We start from the raw sequence: 19321 nt of genomic DNA on the forward strand, positions 1-19321 counted from the left end.
CACCACTTTTAAATACAGTCAATTATTTCATTATAATAAGCGTTTTAATGCCTAGGAATCTGAGCTGCATTGTGTTTTAAAGGTCACAAAACAGCTTAAACATTAACATTAAGGATGCAGCTCTTTGTTTTTAGATTGATCACTATTCACTTTGTACATAAAGTGACAGAGTGAAGACAATGTACTGGGATGCTCCTGTAGGTGGAATATAAAACAGTCAATTAAGCAGAGAGTCACCATTTTTATATAGCTGGAGGACTCTTTAATTGAGTGTTCCTCCTCCTTAGGGTCACATTAAGGTCACATGGCTGCGCTCAGACTGTCAGAAGCCTATTGTCTCACAGTGACCCATCCCTCCCAGGACAGCCCAGTGAACTCCAGTCAAACGGCACAAAGGGTGTGTGTGTGTGTGTGTGAGAGAGAGAGAGAGAGAGTCGTGGCTATATTTGTCTGCTTACACACGTATGTGAACCCAGAGGATGTCGTCAGAGTTGAAGGGTGAGTCTATGGAAACATGACATCATCTGTTTCTCAGTTTTCCAAGGGCAGACTAAAGGGTTAATACGCAAAGTTGTTTATTTACATAAATTACTGTGAAAAGTAAAGACATTACCTAACCCCTTCTTTCAGGTTGATGATATGGTCACTGTGTAATGGTGACGTTTGTGTAAAAACTTTTTTTCTTCCGTTTGTTTTTTTAAAGATTCTTTTAGGGCTTTCTGCCTTTATTGGACAGCTGAACAGAGGGGGAGAGAGGTAGGGAAGACTTGCATCAAACAACACCATAATTGAGATTCAAACCTTCAACCTGTGCACAGAGGACTAAAGCCACTGTATATGGGACCCTGCTCAACCAGCTGAGCTAAACAAGTGGCTGTGTTGTTGTTGTCTTATGCCCATTAAGAGGGAAAAAAATGCAACTGAAGTAAATTTGCACTTGTGGGCCACTGTACATATGAATTCTGCTGAAGGTTTAAATGGCAGAAAAAAGGTTCTCAAACAAACTGACACACATTAACAGGGCTTTATCTCAGTTCCCACACATGGACAGATTTTGGAGAAAGCAGACATGCCAATATCCCAGCCAAGGATGCTCTGCCACCCACATGCACACTTCAGGAATCCCTGTCTGTCTGTCTGTCTGTCTGTCTGTCTGTCTGTCTGTCACAAAAACACACAAAAACAAAGACAACTAAAGCTGCAAGTGACAGTAAGGGGCCCTCACAGCTTTGCGCACATCGGGGCTTGGTGCATGCCCAGGATGTGGAATAGCCAGAAAAAATGTCCTTCAGCAGTAAAGTTCATCAGAAACTGAACTGTGACACAGCTATGAACTTATGTCTTTTACAAACAACATTCAGCGAGAGTGTGGTGAAAGTGTGACATTCAGTGTCTGGGGCAAGGGAAAGCTGTGCTTTACCAACTGGTGGCACTGAAACAAATATGCATTGTTGGCATGACAATATGGACTGTGTCACATGTCTCTTAACTTGTATCCAGGAGTTTCTCAGTTGAGTCTTTTCATCTGTATCCCTCTCACTAGAGACACATGAAAAGACTCAAGGGAATGAAGCAGAAGATGGAGGACTGAGGAAATTTTTTTAAAGAGACAAGAGATGTCATCTCCTCTGCAGCGTCACATTGAGCAACTTCAACTTGTGATGACGATGCCATATGATCATCAATCAGACATCAGCTGCCTTTAACAGTTGATTTTGTCCATGTAAATATGCACTATATTATAATAACATACACAAAAGTGACCAAAAATACCACTTATTTTACTTTTCATACCCTCAATATGTTGATAAATTTGTATCATTTCTCAATGGATCACCGTTTAATGTTTCACATACCTATGGCAATACCTAATACACTTTGGAGTGGCTAAATTATGTCACTTTAATCTAAAGACTTGGGCAAAGTCTCACCAAAATGTATGTCTCGCATTGTAACAAGAACTTAATGTTAGCCAAACATACAGGATGAAAACTGCCTCAAATTTTCTTGTGTTATTACAGACTACTTAAGTACGTCTATATGCAAACATTAGATATCAGTCATAGCACCGCCTATTGGTAAGGCCCATTATGAATTGCTTGATATGATTCAGTTAGTTGGACACTGTGTCCTCCAAATTCTTGTAAAAGATATGACAGTTTAGAGTTGTCTTAATTTCTCAGAATTTTTCACTTTTTTGACAATCATTTTGGCTGTGATTTTTGTTTGGAGGGTTTTACTTGGTAGTGTTTGAAATTCTGATTTCAGTTTTTTAATGGGCCTATGACACATGGTGTAGAAATGTATTACCCTGTAAGGCCAAAATGACAATAATATCCACTTCAAAAAACATGGATAATATTTTTAACAACATTCTTTAGGTTGAAAATTGTAATTAACTTCAGGCCTGATTAAAAAAAATCCAATATTTCCAGGATTTGAAGCCTTCAAATACCAGATTGATTACACGATAGCACCACTGATTGTTTATTTTTATTTTTTAAATAAAATTGCTTTTACTTAAATAGTTTTTATAAGACATCTGATGTGGGGTTAGGTTCTTTTTTTCACTGAAATAGTTGAATATTTGACAGACAGGACTGGAATGAATCAAAGTGAAATGAAGTGACGATTTATAGTAAGTTTTGAAAGCGGACATTTTTGTACCTTATGTCCTAAATGTGTAGTAAATCTTAAACCGGGCACTGCACGAGAACTGATGATGCATTATAATCAATTTTGTCGTTAACAACAAGTAGCCATGAAACAGCAATGACACCATGCAATCAAAATGGCATTTAAAGAGTTAAACCTCCCAATATGTTAAAATATTCAGTTATTTTGATCAGGGCTGAAGTTAATTAAAAAGTTCATTAAAAAGTTAATTGAAATCCAAAATTGTTTCTAAAAAAATGCTGTGTAATATTTTAGTAGTGTTTTGTGGAAGTACTTATCTGTGTACTGAGGGTTAATGTATGAGATCTTTAATTTTCTTAACTGTACATAATTTCCAAAAATTTAAGTTATAAAATCACAAGCAATGAAGTAAACATATATCTATAACATGTTTTTAAACAGTATTTATCATCCCGATCAGGGACACTAACTTTACCACCAAAATAAAAATCTTTCCATGAAAAATCAGCCTACTGTAATCTACACACCGTAGTTCATTTAGTGCAGTGATTACTAAAGGTGAGAGCCTGAACCATGGAGGGTGATTTGAACAGATCATGGACCAACGGAGATTTGTCTCACTACTAGGACAAGTGGTTTTAAAATTCTCGAAATTCTCATCCTAACTATCAAATGTTTAAGTCTGTTTGACTGCAGGTGTTTTTCTGCAGAGGGCTGTTAATTTATCAGCAATTTTTAGACATCAAAAATCAAGTAAACATTTAGTGTGTTAACTCATTTATGGAGTTGTCTTTTTTGTCAGTCATTAGAGGCATCAATAGTCGTTCGTTTCAGTGTCTTTCATAATCAGCTCAAATATTCGACACAGAAGCTTTAACTTCATGAATGTTAGAATAGCCTGCTGCTGTAACACTGCTCATGGATCATATCTTTCTATCATTCTGCAGGGTGTGTTTTATTTTCTAGAATCCTATATTTTCCATTGTTTATATATATAGTTGTTTCTTTTACCCCATCATCCTTTGAAGCTTCCCTTTATATTTTATCACATGATTAATCATGATGAGGTAATTTGTGGCAAGCTTTGAATGCTTTGTCCTACTAAAACTAGTTGAGCAAGAAAAACAAAAAACTATGGATATTTAAGCAGAGATGGAAAAAGTACAAGACTACTGCACTCAAGTGAAGTTACTCTGGCTAAAACTAACTTAAGTAGAAGTAAAGTTACTCAAGTGAAAATGGAAGTATTTCATCTAAAGTTTACTGAGTTCTGAGTGGCTCATTATGGTACCCTAGGGGGTTGTACAGTAAAGCATCTACTTTCCTTGATTGCCAAGAGCAACAAGAGAATATGAATCTCCAACCAAATTGTTCAGGGGAATTCACAACTTTGTAATGACATGAAATGCAACAGCTGGTCTTCAATATCATGTGCAATCATTCTCTCACTCTGTGCTACTGGCCATAGTGGTTCAAAACCAAACTTCTGGCCAGTTTCATTTCATTGACAAAGAGTTACAACCTCCTCATTTGGATTTTTAGTCATTTTTTTTAACTCAGTTATTGGTGTTCTCTAAAATGTAATGAAGAACCCCCCCCCCCCCCGAAAAAACAAACAAAAAAAACAACTTTAGTGAAAGCAAAATGACTTTTTTTCTCTTTATATTTCAGTGGATATGTGACTTCATATGAAGACAGAGGTGACTTTATTCTGTCAAAGGCTATTTGTCAACTTTGTACAACTGTACTTCTATTTTAAATAAACACCTATTGTGACTACTGATGGCTGGCCTTGACAGTCAATATCCAGAGGCCACATTTAGCTGTAAACTAACCTTTGATTCACACTTACATTTCTCCACTCACAACATCAGACAGAAGAGCAATTCACATTATCTTGTTCTAGTGGAGCAATGTCATGATGTTCAAATGTAGGTGAAGCTGCTTTAACAGCACTTAAACAACATTGCTAGGAGTTTCTTCAAGAGCAGACAATTCTCCTTTTGCATTTAGAGCCCATCTCCAAGGATAGGCAGCATAAAGAAAACACATTATATACTGATTATAAGCAACACTATACAGAACTAGTCCTCCGTCCTTGCTCTCCTCCTCTCGTCTGCCGCACTCTCCTCTCAGCAGTGGTTCCGCTGCTGCAGGTAGGAGCTATAATTAATCGGAGTGGAAGCCGCATTGTTGACCTTTTCATAGGTGATCATCGCCACGACGTGCCCGTTAATCGGTCAGCCATCACTCTTCAACCACCACCACTGCAATTATCACACAATCACTCACTCACATACACATGCATGTGTATACCAAGATGGAACCACACAGAAAAACAACTTGCAGCACACATACAGAAGAAAGCATGGTTGAAGACCACCAACCTAAAGAACCTGCCATTTCTAAAAAATCATGTGAAATTGCTCTGCTCTCACACGATATACCTGCATCTACAGTACAGACTCATGCACATACACCAGTCCACTGTAAAACATCCTCTATTAGCTGCCTGCTCTCTTTCTCTCTCTGGTTGTTGTACCTGACTATTACCTTTAATGACCGTGACATTACAATAATCATGACGCCTTTTGCTAATGCTGCACTTAGCACATATGCACACTTGTGCAAAAAGACACACACATGATGTACTTGAGCAGTTTTTGTTGGGGTGTTTGTGAAGCTGGTAAATAGTCAAGTACTTTACTTCTACCAACAGCAGGTCTATCTTCTCAGCTTGTGTGAGAGTGAAGGCGTGGTGGTGAACGGCATAAATGCTTTTGAAATCCACAGAAAACTTAAAATAGTTCTAAAAACCCCAACCAAATACAGGCAGATCAATCTTGCAAAGCTTCAGTCTGAACCGATTGTGCCCGGTCTGAGAACAGATGGACCGTTCGGCAACATTTGATGAGAATCAGGCGGTAGCGACAGATGTGGTTTAGTTATACTGCAAGTTGGTAAACAGTGGTGACTGCTGGAGGTTAGATTAAAGCTGTAGCAGCAGAACTGGACCTCAAAAAACTTCACTGAAATCTTTTGTTGGCAGAAAAGATGTTTTCACTCTTCTCCTGACCAGCCTCGGGATGAGTCTGCGATAATTACTGGGAGGGTTTAGTTTTACTGCAAGCTGGAATACAGTGGCTGATTAGCTTGGTTGTAGCTTCATTGGTGATTTTATCAGAACTGGACAACTTTTGTTTATTAAAAGAGGAGTGAAGAACCACTTATCTTGGCAGAAGAGATGTCTTTACTCTTCTCCTGACCAGCCTCAGTGTGAGTTTGTTTCAACAACTGGCTCCACTTTGTTGATTTCACTCCAGAGCTGCACATGCCCACTGTGTCATATGTCTTGACACTCTGACTGGCTCATAATGAATGAAATGGATTGAATGTTCATCCAACCCCCCTCCAAAATTTGCACAACCAAATAGACCAGCACCGTGGGGAGGGGCCAGCTTGGAGGATACCTAGAGAGATGAAGCATGTCTGGCATAGCCCTGGATGATGGCTATAGAGGCTGCAGCAGTACAGGAACAAGGTTGATGAAGCACATGCTCCCATACCTGTCCTGTCCTTACTCTGTCCTAAAGAGAGACTATGGGCAGCAGTTGATGTATGAAACAGTCAGTCTGGCATGCCAGGTTAGTCAAGTTCATCCCGAATCTCTTATGATGAGTAAACATATTTATTAAGCAGCCATGTTTCTCTATTGTCATGATGAGAGGCTCAAATAGTTGGACATAATTTCATGGTTTACTGGAAAAGCATGAAAACCATCAGTCATCATCAGAAAATTGTATAAACAAAATTAGGTGTTTACTCATTTAATTGTCCATACTTTGTCGGTTACAGTATCACATGTGTTTTTCAGAGTGTGTGTGGGCACCACATTGTTTACTGTGGCTTAATTGCAGAGGAATGAGCCATCTTTAATCCTTTTATTATCTCTGCTGAAAAAACTAAGTGGCTAGAGTTTATGGTTCAGAAGTTATTTAACTTTTTATAACCTGTGTTGTATACGATGTTGTCTTAGACAACATCGTTCGTCTGAGAGGGTGAAAGTAAATAAAAATACTCTGATGGTCATAGTGTCTGTTAAATTCACTTTTCCACCTAGAGTCAAAAGGAGCCTGCTCAATGTTAAGAACAAACTACACACCCTCTACAGGTTAAAACTCCTCCCTGAGACTTTTTTCTGTAATTTAATATTTAAAAAAAATCTTCTATGTTCAATTTTCTGCACTATTTGAGCACTTTATCAGGACATTGACCCTGCAAGAAGGCCGGGCATACCAGAATGGACAACCTTTTGTTCGGTTTTAAATCATAGCATTATATTCTCAACTACATAGGAGACAAAAAGCTTGGTTGGCACCAGTGTAGTTACTCTTTCATAAATGAGCTCCAAATACATCCCAAGGATGAAAGAACATACCACAGATGATGTTTGGGCAGTAAACTTACCATTTTTTTTACCCCATAGCTGTGTCTTTGTGTTTCTGTGTGTGTAGTAAACACGTCAAGGTTGTATAATATACGTTTAATTGATTTTCTATAAAGAAAATTGTAAGACAGGAGACTTTTAAAGAAAAGCAACAAAAACTCCAAATTGCTTTATCACATGATATTTTTCCAAGGATGTCCCTTGCAATGTACACACACAACACCCTCCCAGCATTTTTCCTCACAGTACAAGTGAGCCATAAAATAGGATGTAATTTTTGATTGGACGCAAGATCTACATTTCAATGACCGATGGGCTAATTGTTATGTTTATGTTGCTCTATCTCTCCATTTCCATCTCCATTTCTACTCCTCCCTCCATCCGCCCTCGACTCTTTCTTTATCTTACTGTGTCTCCTTCCTTGTCAAGGCGCAATTATTTGCAATTTGCCTAAGTCATCCATTTGCTGGGACACCGAGCATGAAAACGAGGCAATTTGGTGTAAAATGGAGGCAGGCGGGCATCTGAGCATATGTATATGTGTGTTAGTGTGTGTGTGGACAAGGCAGGGGAAGGTCTGGGCGCTGGTGGGGGGCCGTGCAAGAACTGTCACAGAAAATACAAAAATTAAAGCCACAAATGCACACATGGATAGAGCTGGGAGTGTGTGTGGCTGTGTGAGTGTATCAGTGCATGAACCTACCAGTCGGCACATGTGACGACGTCAAAGTGACCCTCCAGTCCTGAAATGTCCGACTCACAGTCCCACCTCACCACCCTGTAAGCACACGTAAGACAAAGAGCAGAGCTTTTTATTTGCAGAGTATGTAGCAGAAGAAAGGCTGTGTTTGTGAAACAGTGAGCAGTGATGGTTCATCCTTCGCCACTTCCTCCTCTCTCTGTCCGACACTTTGAGCTTCTTGATCCCTGACAACTCTCTCTGTGACACCCGCTGTTCTTCTGCCTCAGCAGAGACTTGGAGAAAGTGTCAGGGAGGGACGACATGTCATCTGTGAGGTAAAGAGAGGGAGCCTCTGACATGACACTTGACATTTATACCTTGTGAACGAGCTAACACATACACACCTACAGAGGATGTTCACATACATGGTGGGATACAAGAGCCAAACTGTTTCTTTTTTAAACATTATTTGCAAGACTAGCTCCAAAACATGTAACACTATGTTCATTTCCTCAGCCCTCAAACTATCATTTTTGAAATTTTCTTTTTTTTGCCATCTGTGGTTGATAAACAGCACGTTTTCAAGGGGTTTGAATGGTTTCGATGTCCTTTGAATCTGCAGACTCTAAGCTTTCAACTCTACCCCCTCCTGTGTACAGTGTCCGTTTTAGGACATCCTCAGGTCTCAGACTCAGGTGAGATAAAAAGCATCAGGTCTCACAAAAAAAAGCCATCTGGTGTCAGGAAAACATGAGTCAGATTGATAGATATAAACTTAAAACAAAAAGTAAGGCAATTTGTGTTTGGTACACTATTTCTTTGTTGTAACAATGCTTCTTGGTTATAAATCTTGGAAAGTTTTGTTCATTACCCTTTTAAATGATGCTACATTTGTACAGATCATGCATTTGTGGGATGAGCAGCAGAGCTGAGTATGTGGGTTGCGCCCATGAAAAATGTACCAAATCCTCTCTGCCAATGCCAAACAGCTGATTCTGCCGTTGACTCTTGTTTGGTGTTTGGTGGCTTGGATGATTGAAGTTTGAAGAAAAAAGAGATATTGACAATTAAACAATTTATTCATTTAACAAACAGGAGCCTCAGTAGTGTGTGGAAGAACCATACACAGCCACAACAGCCTGGCACCTCCTCCTCATGCTGGTCACACACTGCTGTGAGATGGCATCCCATTCTTCAGCCAGCATTTGTCGCAAGTCAGCCAACGTGGTTGGGTTGGTCACTCTGGCACGAACAGCACGCCCAAGCTGATCCCACAAGTGTTCAATGGGGTTGAGGTCAGGACTGCTGGCAGGCCATTCCATCCTCTCCACTCCCAAATTCTGAAGGTAGTCTCTGATAAACCCTGCTCTGTGGGGGTGAGTGTTGTCATCTTGGAGGATAGAGTTCTTGCTGACAGGGTGAAAAAAACAGTATTCTTGGAGTGTTGTCTTCTTGGGACACCCACTTCGCGGCCTGTCTCTGACATCCCCCGTTAAATGGAACTTAGCCTTCAGTTTGGAGATGGTACTAGGGCTCACTCCAAACAATGCCACAACTTGGTTTTGCGGAACACCAGCTTGAAGTTGCCCAACCAACGGGCCCTATCCAGATCAGTCAAACGTGGCATGGCGATTCTTGAAGCAGACATCTATTGGATCTCATAGTCTCCACTGGTCTCACCCCCTTCCTTCCACAATGCCTGGACCTAGCCGTCTCAAATCACCATGCTGTTTTCTTCTCTATCCCAACCCCCCTCCCCAGACAGCCAACAAAACGCAGCATCACTTTCCGTAACCTCAAGTCTGTAAGCATCCCAGCCCTCATGAACATGTTAACTACCAACCTGACTACTACACACCCTATAACCACAGCTGATGCCCTGGCAAATCACTCCAATACAGCACTATCACTCAGCCTGGATTCTTTCACCCCCCTGAAGACTCGTTCAGTCTCCTTTACCAACCCAGCCCCCTGGTACACCGCTGATCTCTGCTCCATGAAGGCCTCTGGCCGACAGCTGGAGAGACTTTTTAAAAAATCTGTCCTCACTGTCCATCTGGAGGCCTATAAAGAGCATGTGCGCTCCTACAAAGAAGCTCTCTCCAGAGTGAAGTCCAGCTACTACTCATCCCTCATCACTGACCAGCAAAACCATCCCTGGATGCTCTTCTCCACAATAAATCGCCTTCTCTGCCCCATTGACAACCATCAACCTCCAGCCGACTTCGACCGCTGCACTAGACACCTACAATTTTTCCAGGATAAAGTTGCCTCCATCCAGCAGCCACTTTCTGCATCTGGACCTCCACCTCAGGACTTCACCTCACACCAGGAAATCGCTCCTCTGCCTCATTGTCGTCTTGTTTGCTTCACAACCGTGGACACTCTCCAAGTGATGGAATGGGTCAAGAAGGCCAAGGCATCCCACTGCTCCCTCGACCGCATGCCCACACCACTGGTGAAAGCATCTCTGCCTATTCTGTGCCCCATCATGGTAGACATCATCAACACCTCACTGTCATCTGGAACTGCCCCCTCATCCTTCAAAACTGCCTCAGTATCCCCCATCATCAAGAGGCCTGGGTCGGCCTCCAACTACCGACTGATCTCCAACCTTCCATTCATCAAAATAACTAACGACCTCCTCACAGCTGCAGATTCTGGACATATTAGCCTCCTCATTCTCCTTGACCTAACCACTGCCTTTGATACAATATCCCACACCATCCTCCTCGACCGCCTATCTCCCCATCTTGGCATCACTGGTACAGCTCTCTCCTGGTTTTAGTCATATCTCTCACACAGAAAACAGTTTGTTACCATCGGCGCCTCTAACTCATCCCCCGTCCCAGTTAACAAGGGCATGCCTCAAGGCTCTGTTCTTGGACCTTTCCTCTTCACCATCTACATGCTTCCACTTGGACAGATTATTCACAATCGTGGTCGCAGCTTCCACTCCTTTACAGACGACACCCAACTCTACGTCAGCACCAAACCAACCACTCAGCTCCCTCCCCACTCCCTGGTAAACTGCCTCCATTACATCAAAGCCTGGATGACCTCTAACCAACTCAAACTCAACAGCAATAAAACAGAGCTCATGGTTGTCGCCCCCAAAGCGCTGCTGCAGGAGGTTGGAGATCTCATGCTCTATGTGGACAGGACCTCCATCTGTCTGTCCTCTAAGGTCCGAAACCTGGGCGTCATCCTGGAGTCCACCTTCTCCTTCCTGTCCCACATAAAATCTGTCAACAAATCTGCTTTCTATCATCTCAAGAACATCTCCAGACTCCAACCATCACTTCCAGACCCCGTGGCAGAAACCCTCATCCACTCCTTCATAACCTCTCGTCTAGACTATTGCAATGGAGTCCTGTCCGGGGCGAGCAAAACCCTGGACAGGCTCCAGTTTGTCCAAAACTCTGCTGCTAGACTTCTCACCCACACTAGACCCTGGCAACACATCACTCCAACCCTCATCCACCTTCACCGGCGCCCTATCAAGTCTCACATCAACTACAAAATTCTCCTCCTCACATACAAATCTCTCCATGCCCTGGCTCCTCAGTACCTTTCTGATCTCCTCCATCCATATACACCATCCCACAACCTCCGGTCTTCATACACTGGCCTACTTTCCATACTCACCAAACTCTGGACCTATGGAGACCGAGCGTCCAGTGCTGCAGCTTCCACCCTCTGGAACACTCGTCCTGCAGACATCCGTAGCGCTCCATCTCTGGACATTTTCAAAAAACGTCTCAAGCACCACCCGTTCACCACAGCCTACAATCTTCACTAAACCACCCCTTACACTCATCCTATCCCTCACATAGTTTGTCCATGTCTTATCTGTTTCTTGTAAAGCATCCTTGGGTTACTTGAAAGGCACTATATAAATTTAAGATATTATTATATTATTATTACTGACCACTGTAGCAGGGCCCATGCTCACAGGTGCTGCCAATTAGGCACCTGAGGATACCAGAAGCTCAAAACAAGAGTCAATAGCAACAGCAAAATAAGCTGTTTGGCATTGGCAGTTGTAAGTGAAAACTTTAACAACATAGAAAAGAAAATATGGAGTCTTTCTAGCTGTAGTATGCAAATTAGACTTCCTTTGAGCATTTTGGGATTACACTATACGCAAAAAAAAAAAAAAACGCCTTGGTTTGATACTTTAAGTTACCTGACACTGGAAAGTCTAAATTTTTACTTAAACATGTGTCCCAAACAAAGTAATAACATAGTAGTAACAATCTCAGAGTATACAGCATTCTTTAATTCAGATGTTAAGCACTGGCGTGTCAATAATCATTTTATTGTTGCAGCTGATAAGCGATATCTGATAAGTTATTTCTAGAATTCTGTATGGGGCTGTGAATTCTCCCAGCATACCAGCACACTTAGCTTGAATATAATAATATAACAATGTTATAACAATGTATAATAAGATGGTGTTTTCAAACTGTCCACTTAAAACATGATTTATGTTGCCCTATATGACAGTTGTTGCTGCAATTTTAAGACCTGAAAGTCTTGCATTTAGACTTTTTAATACTTTTAAAAGCCTTAATTTTTGCTAAATTGATTTTATCAACTTTGAATACTTTTTCATACACCCTGTTATAATACCAATCACTGAAGATCAACCAAGTCGATCTATTGCAGCTACAGCATGTGTTGAAGTCATAGCCAGGCCAACAGAGATGCTCCCCAAAATAATTACACTCTCTTCTTATAGACATCAAACTTAGAGTGGAGAGAACACACTGTAACCTGATGTCTGTGCATGTTAATGACACAAATATGAGTGGTTGATGTTGGGTTGGTTACCTGGCTGCTCTTTAAGAGTCAGAGTGAGACATACAGATGACTGGACTCAAACAGAACTTCTGTCTGTCACATATCACTTTGCTACACTACATCCACCCCCGTGACTGCTAGTTAAAAAATTTCCATGTACCTCGTGTGTACAACACAATACGCATACGCATGAACTGGTGATAATGATGTGGCAAAATTCCATTGGTAATGGTATTGATATCGACTTAATGCCCACCAATAATCCACACTCTAAATTTCAGGGAAATTAAAGGCAGGATGCCCCTGACATCTTCCTGATACTACAGCTGTCGGCAATCACCAAACATAACATCAAAGAGCGATGCTAAAACAGTATATGATGCAACAGTGAAAAGTCCTTTTAGAGTCTTATTGTAAAAACAGATGCATCATTATTATTTTTTAGCTTTTTCTCAAGATCAGATTTGGTCATTCCACATGGTGTTAGGGCTGAGCTGAGGCTTTAATGGTTATAGTTTCCTTTTGCATCTTTTCTCTCTCTCTCTCTCTCTCTCTCTCTCTCCTGGTCTTTCAGGCAGAGTGGGGGATTATTAATTAGGCATTATTAACACTCAGTAAACAAAACATTAGGCCCGGCTAAGAACACAATCTCAATACGCAGCAGGGGGTCCCAACACACAAATGTATGCATGCATGTGCACACAACCATTGCGCGATATGCCCCTCCCTCTTCCTCCCCCTGTCCAATCGCATCGTGCCCTTCGCCCTCTCTTGAGGTGCGGCAATGACAGCAGGCATAATCTGAAAAGAAAACAATCAAAGTAATGTAGCCTAATTATACGTTTACTTTTTCACTCAATCTTCCACTCATGCAAATATGCAGTGAAGTGAGAGAGAGAGAGAGAGAGAGAGGCAAAAAGAGTGGCGCAAAAACAGGCAGTCAATGACAAAATCCTCATTTTGACAGAGACAACAATTAACGGCATTTTAAGCTTGTCGCTGCATACTGTATGAGGTGTGTGTGTGTGTGTAAGGCAAGTGGAAAATTATCTCGATTTTTGGCAAACGACCCACTATGAAAGGAAGTCATTTTACTTTGATGACTCTGTACATGTAAACACACATACATGCAAAAACAATGCATACTATGTATGGCTAAAACAGTTCTTGTAAATTTGTTGTAGTTGTAGTTTTGTTGTTTTATTTCCCCCTAAATTTTGTCATACTTCATGATGTGGCTTGATTTAGAAGCATCTCCCTGTTTTAGTTCCTCTGATTTTCTTTGTAGGATATATTTGACTGACATAAATAGAAAAGGTAAGCTTTTGTATTCTTATAAATGTAAAGCAATAATTAAAAAATAGATAAGATTTACTCTTTTTGTCCATATTGGACACAAAATAAATCAAAATAGTGTTTACTTGATGAAATCTAATAGAATGATAGGAATAATAAAAAATGTACTTGGAGGATAAAATATTGGCTATTTTTTCAAAGATTATTGGACATGTTTGATATCTGAAAGATCTGAACATTAAACACTACAATATTCCACTATAATTCAGGGTGTTTTTTACAAAGACTATGTGGTTAGAAACTAAAAAGTATCTGAAATAAACAGTGCCTCTAGTATACGATACTTTCCATGTGCGAAAAGACACTGTGTTGTAGATCACATCTTCATACTTTACAAAATGTGTTTTTTCATCTTACGTGTTGTTGAGTTAAAGTTATTAATTTCATATTTTTTTAAAACACTGAGGAAGACGTAGTATGACAAGAAGAGATGTGTTATTCAAAGTTTAATAAATTTTAAACCGGCACTTACTAGTTTTTTGTTTTTTCCTCTGAAAGCTCTCCGTTGTGCCGTTCTAATGATGCTATCCATGCCTTTGTAGCTCTTACAGAACATTTGATAATGAGCCTGGAACTTTGCTGACTTTGGTTAAAGATTAAATCAGCACAAATAACTCAGAAATTGGATATCTTTTATCAATTTACAATCCATTTTCCAATTGTTCCAGCAGTAAGCCAGTCAGCCCATTGCCCTACTGTCTGTTTGTATCCCAGAATGCATTGCAACTGGGCTTTTGACAACCAACGGCAGGCTGTTCCGTCGTCATATAATGCTTAGCAGAACAGCACATGAGCACAGACTTAGAAGCTGCAGAAGACAGTGTGAATGACTTGTAATAGAGAGTAAAAGACACAAAGAGGCTGTCATTTGTCCCTCAGAGTTTAATACATAAAACTCTCTGAGTTTTAATTTCAGATTTTTGTCTTTTTAGTCCCATAACTTTGTTAAAAGTCACGTGACGTTACTGTGACACACAAATTCTTAAAGAAAAAGGATGTTTAGAGCTTGTCTGTGCACCACAGGGTTGATGTTTTACAAGCTTTTAAAGACAAAAAGTACAAATGAGACACAATAGTTAAAAATAGCTTAGAGCTAAGATGAAACGGTGTTGACAAGAAAACATTCATAGATATTTAAGACATGTTCACCACTGTTTCAGAAAGAGCACATAAAGAAGTCTTACCTGGCAGATACATGTGTTGAGCCAAACTTTCCAGCTTGTCTGTTTCTCTCAACCAGCTCTCGAACATCTGATGCCCAAGAGTCAAGGATTTAAATGGACACAATGTATCACAGGAACTGAACACAGGAAAATGCTTTAAGACACCATCTTATGTTGACTAATGCTCTCTTGGTTTGCATACAGTACAAAAGAGCAATGATGTTTGCAGTACAAAACATTCAAGAGGAGTCAAAATTGCAAGTACTGACACAATTCGACTGTAACAGCATAACTGACCTCAAGGGGGTTTGCAGTTTTGTAAAATACAACAGAGGTTGTTAATTGTTTAAAGCTCATTTTGCACAAATTACTGCATCTATACAACGTGGCATGGAGCAAATCAGTCTGTGGCACTGCTGGGATGTTATGAATCACAGGCTGCTCTGATAGCAGCCTTCATCTCATCTGTATTGTTGAGTCTGGTGTCTATCATCCTTCTCTTGACATTTCCAGAGATTCACTATGGAGGTCAGGTCAGGTGAGTTGGCTGGCCAATCAAACACAGTAGCACGACAGTCAACAAAGAAGTTTGGTAGTTTTGACTTTACTGTGGGCAGGTGCCAAGTCCTGCAGGAAAAGGAAATCACTATCTCCTTAAATCTTCAGATGGAAGCAAGAAGTGCTCTAAAATCTCCTGGTAGACGGCTGACAACATTGACCAACATCAGCAGATGACATGGCACCCCAAACCATCACTAACTGTGAAAACTTCACACTGGACCGCAAGCACCTTGGATTCTGGGTCTCTCAGATCTTCCTCCAGATTCTGGATGCCTTGATTTCCAAATTAAATTTAAAATTTACTTTCATCTGAAAACAGGACTTTGGACCACTGAGCAACAGAGTAACGTCTATGGTTCAGGATTGGCTTGGCACTAAGAATATGACACTTCTAGCCCATTTCCTGGACCCATCTGCATGTGGTGGCTCTTAATCCACTGACTCCAGTCTCCTCATGAAGTTCTTGAATCTGCTTTGTTTGACAATCCTCTGCAGGCTGAGCTCACCCCTGTTGCTTGTGAACCTTTTCTTTGCACACTTTTCCCTTCCATTCAACTTTCCATGAATATGCTTTGATACAGCCTCTGAGAACAGCATGCCATTTCAACAATGACCTTCTGTGGCTTACCCTCAAAGTGGAGCGTGTCAATGATTGCCTTCTGGGATTTTGTCAAGTCAGCAGTCTTCTCCATGATTGTGGTTGTGTACTGAACAAGAGTGAGAGAGGGAAGGCTCAGGAAACCTTTGTGGATTGGATTTTTGTGAGCTGTAAACCGTAATCATCAAATTTAAAACAAACAAAAAAAATGCTTCAAATGTTTCAGTTTGTATGAGATGAAGCTAGAATTTTTTGGAAATGTTACTTTTTTGATGATATCAAGGGAAAAAAAAGGAACTTTTACATGATCTTCCTATTTTTTAGATGCACTTTGTATACCTTACTGACCAGATAAGACACTGTTGTGCTTCTACATTTAAGACCCGATGTATTTATTTATGCCTCTTTAGCCTCCACCCAGAGAGGCTGATGGATGAATTTGATTTTCAAAATTGAGCAGCAAGTAACACAGACAATAACTGATGACCTGAGTGAGAGGACGACAAAGAGGAGCCAGTGGTATTTTAGATGACGAGACCAAAAATTAGAATATGATGTGACTGTCGACCTGCTAGCCAAGGCTTGGTGGATGAGGGACATGTATGAAGAGAAGGATGTTTATAATTTTGGATGATTTGATTTAATCAATGATTTCATGAAATTATGACAAAATTTAGGGCAAAGGTAGAAATTTACGATTAAGCCCAAGGACTTAAGATTTCAGATGTTTTTAATGTCATGTCTGCTTGCTACTAAGGCTGAGAGATATTTTAGTGACATCGAGTTTGGTGCAGCTTTTCAGAACATTCTGAAAGGAGGCTGTTTTCAAACAATAATTAAGCTTTAGAGGGTATTTTGAATAGCCGAATAGTGTTTACATGGATTTAAACCCAATATGTGTAGGTGGAAGGGAGAACATAGGTCACTTCCTCCACCACCCATGTTTTCTTCACTAATAAGGCAGTTTGAACTGTCTTACAGTCTTTTAAGTGTCATGTGTCCTGCTGCAAAGATCCACATCAAGAGGTACAAACACATAAAGCAGCTCCTCTCTGGGTTAGAAAGACACATGGTTGACATCCACACGGAGACAGCATGAGTGAGCAGGGATGATCTCTGGGGACAGAGAGCCAGCCTGCAGCAGATCACAGCAGCCTCTATCTGGATCAATGGGAAGGCTTTTAACCACAAACTCACACTGGCCCTCTTGCCCGGACTACCGCTCACACACACATATGCAGATGAACGCACACAAAAAGAAGAGCGATTGATGTCAAGTTGCCTCGTAATACACTGGCTTGTGGAGTTGCAAAGCAATTCAATTAGGATTTCCTTGTCTTTAAAGCCTGAGACAAATCCAATCGACAAAGACGGAGAATGAGAGAGATGGGGAGAGAGAGAGAGAGAGAGGAAAGCGTGATGAGCTGATAGATGGGTTGATAACTGGAGAGCCAATAAAAAATCAAAGGGGCCTCCCAGACAGATACACAGTAATATGTAGGTTAACATACATACACAATCATGAGCACTCACACGCATGCTGGACACCTGTGCATTAGTGTGTTATGCATAGGGATGACAGAGCGAAGAGCAGCTTACTGTAATCTCATCACCAGCACACCACTGGGGGAGAGGTCACTGATGCACAAACACACACACATGAACACACACCAAAATAAAGAGGAAAAGTGAAAGAGAGAGAGATTTAAGTGTTAGGGACATTAAAGTGGAGGAATATTTGCTCCACATCACTTGAAGTAGACAAGTAGCAGCCAATGACATGCATCAATCATTCTTAATGGAACATTTCAATTGATTTCCAACATGAGTATTCAAGGTCAGTCCCTCCTCCGCAGTGTGGTGTGTATTTTTGTGTGCTTCTGCACTATATAAATGAGGTCAACAACTTTCGAAGGAAACAGAAAAATCCATTCCCTAGATTTATCTAAATTACGTCTATTCACAGTTTCTTTTTCCCACATATCTTCTCATCTATTTCACTGTGTAAAACCAAGCCATATCACAAGCCACTATCTCTTTCCATTGTAACACTAGCAGCACAATAAAATGCATGTGAGACAAACAATGTGAGCCATTAGCGTGAGGCTAAAGACCGGCGGCTTCCTCAGAGAGAGGAAACGCCACGCGGAGCCCGCGGTGTGTGAACGGGCCAATTTGGCCGAGCCCAGAACAAATTATCCGTCTTTCTCAGCTCTCCCCTTTTCTCTTTCTGTGTGTTCGATCCATTCTTGCTATGATTTCACTTACAATTCTGTCTATGTGTTTGTTCTGTGAAACAAAGCACCCGGTCAATAGCACATTGTTTGCGTCGGCTAAGTGTGTGCGTGTGTTTTACAGGCTTTATAATGTTATTGTTTGGTCTTATTGTGATCAGTAAAGAAGCACTGAAGCCGGATGAGACAGAGATATTGAAAGAACAGCTAAATATAGATGCGCCTTATCAGTGAATGAGGAAAAAATGTGTATTTATATTTCCTGCTTTTGTGAAACAAACCCAGCAAATCTGGAGGTTTTCCTTGCCTGTGAATTTGTTGAGTAAATAAAGCAAAATCTGGGTGAATTGAAGGAATAAGAGAGGAGTGTTGATAGAAGAAAAAAGAGAAGCACACAAAGGGGATCAGACATAAAGAGTAAAATAGATTAAAAGAACAACAAAATGGTCTCCAAAGTGACAGAGTTAATCAATAACCCAGTCCAATAACAAATGACGGCCAAAAAAAAAATCTCACCTCAAGATTTGTCCAAAAACTTAATTATAGGCCTGAACCTAAACCACACACACACGGACACACACAAAAAAACACATTTTAAACAAACCTTGATTGTTCCTTCTCCCAAAATACTCATCAAGCCCTTACACCAGACTTAGCATTAGATGAAGTCCCAAAGAAAATCTGACAGGATGGCAATTACTGTGCTCTTAACATGGCATTGTGGGCAGCTAGGATTGGTAGATGCCATGTTGAGCTTTGGTGCCGGGTATTTGTCACTGTGGGCTCCTCGTCTGCTGCTTTTGCCTAAAGATAAAAGAGGTGGAGGGCTATTCTTCT

General features: G+C 40.7%; 1 protein-coding gene across 1 annotated transcript in view; it reads right to left on the reverse strand.

Moving 5' to 3' along the window:
* Positions 1–19321, reverse strand: part of camkmt (calmodulin-lysine N-methyltransferase) — a 212937-nt gene that overhangs the window by 32626 nt on the left and 160990 nt on the right. The window contains exons 7-8 of the mRNA XM_041790342.1: positions 15113–15179; positions 7788–7862 (exon numbers count right to left, since the gene is read on the reverse strand). Of these exons, the coding sequence (XP_041646276.1) occupies positions 7788–7862; positions 15113–15179 (142 nt within the window). The remainder of the gene's footprint in view (positions 1–7787; positions 7863–15112; positions 15180–19321) is intronic.

Source organism: Cheilinus undulatus, linkage group 6, assembly GCF_018320785.1.
Source record: "Cheilinus undulatus linkage group 6, ASM1832078v1, whole genome shotgun sequence".
Taxonomy (NCBI): domain Eukaryota; kingdom Metazoa; phylum Chordata; class Actinopteri; order Labriformes; family Labridae; genus Cheilinus; species Cheilinus undulatus.